Source organism: Micropterus salmoides, unplaced genomic scaffold (genome assembly GCF_014851395.1).
Source record: "Micropterus salmoides isolate LMB-PRFRI ecotype aquatic unplaced genomic scaffold, ASM1485139v1 Ms_hic_scaffold_2, whole genome shotgun sequence".
Classification (NCBI taxonomy): domain Eukaryota; kingdom Metazoa; phylum Chordata; class Actinopteri; order Centrarchiformes; family Centrarchidae; genus Micropterus; species Micropterus salmoides.
The window spans coordinates 37,244,466-37,255,059 of NW_024041150.1; the positions used below are offsets into that span (position 1 = coordinate 37,244,466).

General features: G+C 40.9%; 1 protein-coding gene across 1 annotated transcript; it reads left to right on the plus strand.

Annotated features, from left to right (window-relative positions):
* Positions 1–3,875: 3,875 nt before the first annotated feature.
* LOC119913040 (integumentary mucin A.1-like) lies at positions 3,876–5,561 on the plus strand. The gene is made up of 3 exons (XM_038732358.1): positions 3,876–3,963; positions 4,535–4,607; positions 4,722–5,561. The coding sequence occupies exons 2-3, from the start codon at positions 4,568–4,570 to the stop codon at positions 5,267–5,269; spliced, it is 588 nt and encodes a 195-aa protein (XP_038588286.1). The 5' UTR covers positions 3,876–3,963; positions 4,535–4,567; the 3' UTR covers positions 5,270–5,561.
* Positions 5,562–10,594: the final 5,033 nt, after the last annotated feature.

Here is a 10,594-nt window from a genome sequence, read left to right on the forward strand (position 1 = left end):
AGCATTGTGTGTGAACACTCGGCAGTTGTCCAGCGATATATCTCCCGCGAGGAGAGCATTGAGTGGATTAAATTCGTGTTTGGTCTGAATGCTGCATAAGAAAGACTTCCACATTTAAAGACATACAGAGTTATTGAGAGAATCACAGGAAAGACTAAATAAAATGTATGATGAGCAGAATAAATTATGCTGCTAGCTTGTCTATTTGCTAAAAGTTGTTTCTTGTTGTGGTTTCAGGCCCACTGGTTCCTCTGGCCACCTCCAGCCCCAAAACCAGAACTACTGTTGCAGTTGGATCTGTAGCAGTGGAAACGAACCCCAGCAGCACACCCCATGAAACTAGTCTAACTCAGGGTCTCACCTTTGATTCTATCACTAAGACTTCAGTGAAAACAGGCGGTGCCCACAAGGAAGAGCATTTGAAACCTCCGGAGACCAAAGTGACAGCTGTACAAGAACCGGTGGTATCCAAGGGGGCTGTGCAAGGGGTAGGTGTGACTGACAACGCTGGGCGGTCACCTGGCACACCACTGAGCAAACCAAGTCACCTGGGAGATGCAAATGCCATCACTGCTGGTAGCGACATCCCATTGTCAAGGGCAACGGGTGTGGAGAGTAAGAAGGAAGAGAAGAAGAAGCTGGGAAAACAGAAAAATGGTCTAGGGAGTTCTTCTCTCTCTCCCTCATCTCCTCTCCATCATCTTCCTCAGCCTTCCACTCATCCTGCGAATTCCAAGACTGTAAGGGAGACAGCAACCATGACCGACCACAGTGAGAGGCTCCATCTGCGGGAAGGGGAACGGAGGGAGGTGGGAATTCAAGTGGAGGTGGACGTGGTCGAACGCTCGGCTTCCAGCAGCTCCAGCCTCATTGGCTCTCCCAGCTTTCAGTCAGGTACTTCGACATCGCCAACGGTCCCATCACTGCGCTGTGTCCCTGCTGGCCAGCCGCCTTTACAGCATATCTGCAAGATCGACATCGAGTTGCGCAGCCAGTCAGGGCATCCCTCTGTTGTGACTGACAGGGCTAGTTCCCTCCCTGCCTGTCTGCGTACTTACAGCTTCCAGCAGAGCTCTGCTCTAATGTCAGAGTTACAACTCGGACAAAACCAAGACAAAGACGTAACTGGTGAAAGCATCTGGGAGGACGAGGAGGGGAAAGGGGATGACAAAGGAACAAGGGACCAAAACGAGGAGGAAGAGGAAGGGGAGGAGATAGTGAAGCCACAGGAGGTGGCGTGGGACAAACAGGGGATGACATGGGAGGTGTACGGTGCCTCCGTGGACCTGGAGTGCCTGGGTACAGCGATCCAGTCCCACCTGGAGTCAAAGATTCGGGAGCAGGAGAAACACATTACTACTCTGAGGAAGTCCATCTGCTCCAACAGCAGTCTCAGAAGGTATAAGATGAAGAGGAAGAAGAGGAGAGGAGGGATTCTGGGATGCTGCAGGAAGACGCCCGCTGTGGCAGACTAGTTGAGAAAGAAAATAATAAAACTATGCAAAAGGACACATATTCATATTACCCCTGCGTAGTTTAACCCCCTATGTCTGACAGGCCTGCATGCAAGCGTGGATTAACGCATACACTGGCCTAGGCTTCAGGCTAGGGGCCCCACGTGTGCAAGCGCGTGCGGCTTCACTTCTTACAAGCTGCCGGTCCTCTTCTCTTCCCTCTCCATATCAGGTCCTCTGTGTCTATGTGACACTCACCTGTTCCTGTTCTCGCCTGCCATCTAATCTCTGTCGGTGGAGAGAGAGCACGTAGAAGCTTGTGTGCCCTGTGTTTATTGTTGATATACGATCTTAAGTCTGACTTTCTGCCTGGTTCAACTGATATGTGCTGCTTTGCGCTGGGAGGCTTCTGGGACGCACTGCAGTGCTTCTAGTGCAATCAGCGACGCAGACAGACTCAGTGGACTTGAGTGGAGTGAGTCTGGGGTCATGTAAACTTGGTTTAAATGACACGGTAGCAGGTGGTCCCTGTGATGAAGCACTGTGCTGAGCTCAACCCTCACATATGGAAGATAAATTTGATACAAATTAATAACTTACCACTAAAATGTCTCGCTCCAGTCTAGGTTGCAAAGCCGGTTGGGGTTGTTTTGCCTTTGTTTCAGGACCGTACAGCTGAACCAAAGTCACAGTTACTGACTGAAACAGCATTGTTTTGGATCACATTACGTTGCTTATCAGGATCCTCCCTACTCTGCTTTTGATTGGCTAGTCCGGTCTGGAAAAAATGGGACTCAGGTTTGCCAAGAAATGTAAATCACTGCTGTGCCTACATCTTTACAGAGGCCTGCTTATCAACATTCCAGATCAAGGCGTCCACATGTGCACCAAGAGAGAAGGGGGACTCTGTGTTTTACATCGATGATGTACAGCTGTTTAAACTGCATCAAGAGGCCTCAGCACTGCAGCTGAAGCATGCATATACAGTATATCACCATAGTGAAGAACAGTGAATAATAACTTATAAGTTAATATTCTCTGCTTAAATGTTGTCCACTGCTGTGAATGAAGCTGTGATCTCTCTGACTGAAAGTGCAATACAATCCATTTCAATCGTCAACAGAAATCTCAAACCAATGCTAATACATATAGTGACCATGTTTAAACATTTCACAAATGTGTGTTTGTAAAGAAAAGTTAAGAAAATTAATTAATTACTAATTCACACACATTGCAAGGTTGTAATTTCAATAGCTCGCTCATTTATTTATATATTAAATCACCCCTCATCTGTCCTGGACATCCTCTCACAACTTTTACAGCTGTTAGTTGTTCTTTGAAATGTTAAAGGACTTTTATTAAAGGAGCGTATGTTGAAATTCAAGGGATTTAATATTTTGTTTTTTACTGTGGTATCGAATTGGGTATCAAGGATCGAGAAATTTCACAGGTATCAATATCGGCTACTATATTTCTGGTAGTGTGACATCCCTAATAGTAATACTAATACTAATCAGCATTACGGATTCATGTGTCATGTGTTCGCTCAATTATTTGTAAACATTTTTCAAAAGATGCGTGACATGGATCATGAGATGACAGGAAGGGGGTCCACAGAGACAGCTTATATCTATGGCCCAGAATTTTGTGCTATACCCCTGAGTCAGTCTTTGGGACCTTTTTGTGCTCAGTTGCCCGGCTGCTTGTTACAAACCTGAAAAAAACAACAGGGTGTGAGAGGCAAAAAAACCTGATAAACACACTGTGTGGAGAATCGCTGTGTTGTGGTTAAACTGAGAAGTCAAAAAACCAAGTAAAGTCATTAGGTTTAACCAGCCCGTCAACGAGAACATAATGGCAGTGTAGATTGACTGTGTAAGTAGCATTTTTACAATGATTGGTAGATGTATTGTGCAATTATGACAGGAGCAAAGGAGGAAGTCAGGTCCCTATTAAAGAGTGAGAAAGTTTACGTTAGAAGTTAGATGGGGTGGATGGAAGATGGATGGGTGGGGATGGTTTGAAGTGTTAGGTTACATAATAATTTTAATTTGATTTAAACCCAAACCAAAATATTTTTCTCAACCTAGCCAAGGAGTTTTCTTGCCTAAACCTTACCAAAACCAAAGAATTTCACAACTTTGACGTGTTTGACATCACATTGCGTGACCTATCAGACTTTTAGGTATGAGGAAAGGTTTAACACACTGGAATGCAGAAAGTATATTAATAGAAAGATAAGTACGGAGATATCCACACTGGTTGGGTTGATCTTATCAGTGAAACAAAAACAGAGAAAGAGCGAGGAATTAAAATTCTTTTGCTCTCGCCTGCCCAACCATGACGAGAATTATCATTACTAGTACTGTAGCATTCTTGCACATATTTATCTTACTTTTGTTTTCAGTCTGATATCATCTGATACATGCTTATATAGAGGAGCCGAAATCAGAGAGATCACAGCTTCATCCACAGCACTGGACATCATTTAAGCAGATAATATTAACTTGTGAGTACTTCTGTGTTGTTATATCACTTCACTATAAATCAATGCAAATTGTTTTTCTTTGCAAAAATTCAGAGTTGTCATCTTATATCTTTATACGCATTTCAGAGATGTTTGGGTGCAGTATACTGAATGTATGAAAAAGTGTTTTTATTATTTTAACATTCCTTTTTAATGACATTTATCAAAATTTTAAGAGAACCTTAGACTCCTAGGTTAGGAGACTTGGCTTTGTCTTATTTAGAGATGCACTGATTGCATTTTTCCTGGACAATTCTAATTTACAATTACCAACTTTTTAAAGGTCTGACCTGCCGATACTGATTTTGGATGATTCCGATTTTCTAACTTTTTAAGAACCATAATTGACAACATACACAAACACATATTTGATGTCTTTCTTTTAATTACTGGTTGAGCAGCTTTAAGGTTTTATTTTATTTGGCAGTTCAGTGAAGGACAGGTGTGCTTCAAATATGAGCAAACAATTGAAGTCAGCTTTTACTCTTCTGTTAAATGCAAATAACCATTTCTAGCTTTTCATTTTTTGAAAATAACCAATTTTATTTTTCAGTGAACACAGAAGAGAAACTATCACTGCATCACCATGATTGCAAAGATTTGTGTCGTCCTTCTTCTGTTTGTTGGTAAGAGAAACTTTCATACCAAATAAAGATCTGTACTTGCCTCGTCTTGCCTAAAATTAGTTTGAAATGTGAGACTTAATATAAAACTGATGTGAGATTTTCTGCTCAAAACAGCCTCTGGCAACGCAGAGACCACAGCCACGGCTGGACCAACATTCCCACACAGCACGGCTGTACCAACAACCAGAACCAGCACTGCTGGACCAACATTCCCACACAGCACGGCTGCACCAACAACCAGAACCAGCACTGCTGGACCAACAGTCCCAAACAGCACGGCTGCACCAACAACTAGAACCAGCACAGCTGCACGAACAACTAGAACCAGCACAGCTGCACCAACAACCAGAACCAGCACTGTTGCGCGAACAACCAGAACCAGCACTGTTGCACGAACAACCAGAACCAGCACTGTTGCGCGAACAACTAGAACCAGCACAGCTGCACCAACAACCAGAACCAGCACAGCTGCACCAACAACCAGAACCAGCACTGTTGCGCGAACAACCAGAACCAGCACGGCTGCACCAAAAACCACAACCACTAAGGCTGCACCAAAAACCACAACCACCACGGCTGCACCAACATTCCCAAACATCACTGCTGGACCACCATTTCCAGACAGCACAGCTGGACCAAAATCCCCAAACAGCAAGGCATGATCAACATTTCCAAAACAACACAGCTGCTCCAACAACCAAAACCAGCACGTTTGGACCACCACCAGCTGCTGGTTATGATATCAGCAAGGCTGAACCAACATGTAGCGTGGAGTGTGTTTGTAAATGTTAATCTCTGATATGTTATCACATGTATCACTGAAGGAGGTGTCTGTAATTAATCAAACTGTCTGTGATTGGAGGAATGTTCTGGTTCAGAGGCTTGTGAGTGAATCTGCTTTTTGTCTGTAATTGCATGAAAAAGATGATCTACAATAAAGGTTTACCAAAGTTATTCTTTTTCTTTTTACAAATTACTTATTTGTTAAGGACCTTTGTTAAAAATTGTTTGTGTTTCATCATAACATGAGTAAAAAAATATACAATAGCAATTAAAAAATTTATTTATTTATTAATGAACATTTCTTAAGATATTAATACTGAAAAACTCAGCTAATCAGCTTCATCAGACTGTGTGGGTGTGGCACAATCAGATCTTTTTCATTTATAGAACTTTTCATTTGTAAAAGGACAAAGAATTTATTTCTTCTTTCATGAGTGACACAGTCTTACTTTAATCACCAATGCTTGACCTTGGAAATAGCAGTTTAACAAAGACTATGTGCTACAGTAGAAAGGTCTAGGGAAAGCTTGTATGTAGATCCTGTTTGAGGGCCAAGGAACCAGAGTGAGAAAGGACAAAACACAGAGGTTCAGGGGTTCAAGCCTATGCTGAACAGCAGCGGGGATAGTTCATCACCTTGGTATATGCCGCACTTGATGGCGACTTCAGCAATTGGCTTTGAGTTGGCTTCCAGACTTGTTTTCCACAGCCCCACTGAGTTCTTGATGAAGGCACTAGTGTCCTGTTGATCTTCTACATTTCCAAGGATTCCAGTATCCATGTATGTGGCATTGAGGAGTAGGCTTTCTTGTAGTCAATCCAGGCGATGCACAGATTGGTCTGCCTGGTCTTGCAGTCTCTATCTGCTCTATCGACCACTAGCTGGTGCCTGGCTCCCCTGGTATTACAGGCCATTCCCTCCTGGGCCCTGTCAATGTATTGAGCCATATGCCCAGGGCTGGACTGGTAATCTAGCATACAGAGTGGGCCGATGCACCTTTGGGGCCAGTGTAATGTAAATAATTGATTTATATTACTGTTTTTAAAAAATGGGCCAACAACCAGCCCATAAAGCATGAACAATGGGCCCATTGGGTAATTTTCTATACTGGCACTGGGCCGGTTCAATCAGATCTCTTACTGGCCCCCACCCACTCTTCTCTCATTACGCTTATTTGCACAATAAGCCTGCAGTGTAATGTCAATATAGAAGAAAACTCTGTGCTGTCCGAACAAAACAATAATAAGCTACTGATTACTACATTATATTGTATTATATCTTTATATTCTGATATATATATATATATCATATATGTCAACTGCCACCTGAATTTTGTGCTTTCTTGGTGCAGATAGTGTCTCCAGAATGAAGGAAATTAAGTGTTTAATGCTCAATATCTTTGGGGAGGACCCCCAGACCCCCCTATCAGCTACCTATTTCATTAATACAATTTTTGTTCCTAAATAGCAGGCCTATTAAAATATATTCTTGTCTTGCTCTCATGGCCCCAATCTTGTGCAATGTTACGTCTCATGGGCTAAGTGTTTCTTCACACCCCTAATCTGAGCCATTAAATGAAAGCATGGTTTATTGGTAAGGGGTGTACGACCGATTTTGGTGGGCTGCCTGGGCCACAAATGCCAGGGCCGATTTTTTGTCCTAGTCCTGCCCTGCATGTGCCTACTCATCTTAGTGGCTATGATGCCTGACAGGAGCTTCCATGTTGTGCAGAGGCAGGTTATTGGCCAGCAGTTGGATGGGATTGTTCCCTTCTGGGGATCCTTCATGATCAGGACTGTACGTCCTTGGGTTAACCATTCTGCGTGGGTCCCATCCATCAGCTAGGTTCATTTGTGCTGCCAAGTGTTCATGGAGTAATTCACTGTTCACTGTTTCTGTGGCGTACATAACATTAGTCTTGGGTATGGCTTTATTAGGTAGTATAGCATGTAGTGCTGCATTTTCTAGCAGACTTTCAGAGGGTTCTTTGTCACTTAGCCTTGGCAATCTTGGGGGTCCAGCTTGGTTATGATCTTCAATTGTAGGTCAGTTGCCATTGTGTTAAGTGATTCTATCCCGTAAGGGCTGTTGTTATTGGGGCATGACATCTCCCATATATATTTGAAGTTTTAAGTTAAATGATCATTTTACAGTTTTTCTCACTCGCATTTCCCAGATCAGAATTGAAATTCTCAAAACTACTTGTTCAACCTCATCTCATCACTTGTGCACATCATAAAAGCAATTTCTCATTGTTTAGAACAAATTGCAAATGCTTTGACATATTGATGTTTATGTACGATTGTCTGCTGTTTCCTACATCATCAGTTGGTTATGTTATGCTGATCACAATGAATTATACCGGTTCTCTGTTTAATAGTCTTATCCCCTAAAACACTTGGGCACAAGTTCATTGCAAAAGTCACTACGCGCAAAATGGCTGAACACGTTGTCAAAATCAAAGTTAAATAAAGTCTAACTTTTTTGTAAATGTCTCCTTACTGTAATCTCTGAAGATATTCGTTGTGATGTGGATAAAAATCTGTGACCTGACAGGAACATCAGCCTAAGCAGGGTTTCACATGCTTACATTTCTAATTTTGTAATTTCTTCCGTTGTGCTGTGCAGTGCTGTAAAACCGTCTTGTCTTTTTCTTGGTCTGTCAACATGTCATTGTGATGCAGAATATATATATATATATATACATATATATATAAACAGTAAAAACGTAACTTTGAATCCCTGTCCAATCTCTTGCAATGTATAACTTTATACTGTTGAAATTGATATACCATATTCAAAAAGTGCAGCCTTGTGCATTTTCAATCACTGTCATCAAAACTTTGGCCATAGTTTACATCAGAAAACACTAGAGTACAATGTTACAATGATAACATGACTAAACATTTTGACTATCTTCGTAAACAATTGCTGTCACTGCTGTCTGTACTGGTTTTATTAGATCTTAGTGCTGCATTTGATACCATTGACTATCAGATCCTATTGCAAAGACTGGAATATTTCATTTGCATTAAAGGAACCGTCCTATTTATCATATCGATTTCAGTTTGTACAAAGAGTGAGCGACGTCGTGTCGCTCTTTTGTTGTGACATGTTCAGTGACATAAAGACTAGCTTTTGAGAGCTAGTCTAAGGATTTTGAGCAAGTTATGGGCATTTGCAGGAAATCCACTATGCTGTGCTGTTTGTTTGATATGTTTCAAGAAATGCACTTACTGTTTTGCAAATGTTGGGAATGATTCGAGAAATGTACCAAAGTAAGTGAGAAAAACTGTAATTTGATGTAAACCCAGTCCACAATATTTACCTCAAACTAACCACAAGGTTTTTCTTGCCTAAACTAACCAAACTACAACTGTTTCACAACATTGACTACATGTTTCATGTCACGTTACACAACATAAGGTCTGCTATGCCTGTCGCTGGGACTTGCTGCCAGTGTTGTTTTGGGAATCAACCTATCTGTCCTTTAGGTATGATAACAATTCATACCAGGACATTACTTCATTCACAACAGAATAAGTATACTGTAAGTGTTTGGTTGAAATATTTTCTGTTTATGACATGTAACATCATTTTACTTTTAGTTTAAAAAACACAAATAGCTAAAGTAAGTCAAGAGTCTTCACTTTCAAGAGTTAGTGAAGTGCACTTGCACGATTAGGGTAACATGATTAAAATATTTACATAGGCCTAAAATTTGTGCTCACTTTTGGAGGGTTTGTTTTGCACCTCAATTTCTTCAGAGCTCTGACTGGACTGTCATCATGAAGCTCTGCTAACTTGTGATTTTTATTTTATTTTACCTTTATTTTACCAGGAAAGAAATCCATTGAGATTTTTAATCTCTTTTACAAGGATGCCCTGGTATGGTGTGATATGAGGGCAGCCACTGCTAGAAGCCTATGTTTTGTCTTTTCAAAACACCATGTCCCTTACTCGTGAATATGTAATTGTAGCATTTAGGAGCACTTTCCTTCTGGTTTTTATACTATTAATGCGTCGTCTTACCTTTCTCTCATTCTCCTGTGCATTTTTTCTCCCCACTGGTCGACCACTCACAGTCATTCACTGACTGAACGTTGTGTTAATGTGTATACACATGCGGCCGGTTGTGTGTGATGACAGACCGAGATCATACCATCAGGTTAAATGTTATCTTATTTATTTATCAGAGCTGCCAACTTTTCACGCATTGAGCATGACTTGCACAATTGACATTTTTCACATGCTCTCACACCATCAGTTTTCTCATGTAGTACAAAACAAATATAATTGTTAACATTGGCTCGTGTTTTTTCAATGTGGGCAGAAAACCTGTTGAAACAAGGAAGCTATTAAAGTCCAGGAGTTTATAAATTAAGTAAATTTAATTTATCATTGAGGTGAAAAGGTGCCACAATCATTTTTAAAGAGTCTACTTCCCCAAACAAAAGACACAAAAGAGGAGGGAATACTAAATCATGAAATAAAGAAATACAGAATGCTTGAAAGCCTTATATAGGCTACTACATTATATTCTGTTATGTAATATTTTGAATTCACCTGCTGTCTGAATTTTGTGTTTCCCAGTCACCAGGTTAGGTTTGGTCTCCCAATTTACACACTTAATAATTGTGAGGGTGGCTGCTGAAGTTTTTAAACAACATTTGTGAGGATTAAAGAGTGATGACCCGACCCCTGCGGTAAGTATTGTCAAAGAAGGCCTACTCAGAAAATGCAACGACCTCGGCAAATACCGAATCTCACTCAAAACTAAATTGAAAAGTTGTCAGGCCTGTATTTAGTCATTCGGAGCATTCCACACTGGTTTGGTTGTTCAGTGGAACAAAACAAGAGAAAGAGGGAGGAGCTAAAAAGTTTTTGTTCTGATCTATAACCATGAAGAGAGTTACGATTACTTGTACTGTAGCATTCCTGCATATATTTATCTTGCTTTTGTTTTCAGCCAGATATCATCTCATAAATTAAACTGAATTTGAGCTTCACTATAAATGCAACTCTTTATATACCTTCAATTTCGTTTCTCTCAATTCAATTTTGTTTCTCTCATTTTCATTTCAGTCCACAAGATTCTGTTTGAAAGACACTTTCAGGAAGAGTATAATAAAGTATATCTTCTTCTTTTAAGAGCAATTGAGTGCAGATTAGTCCTGCATTCTCCACTGCAAAAAGAAGTCCG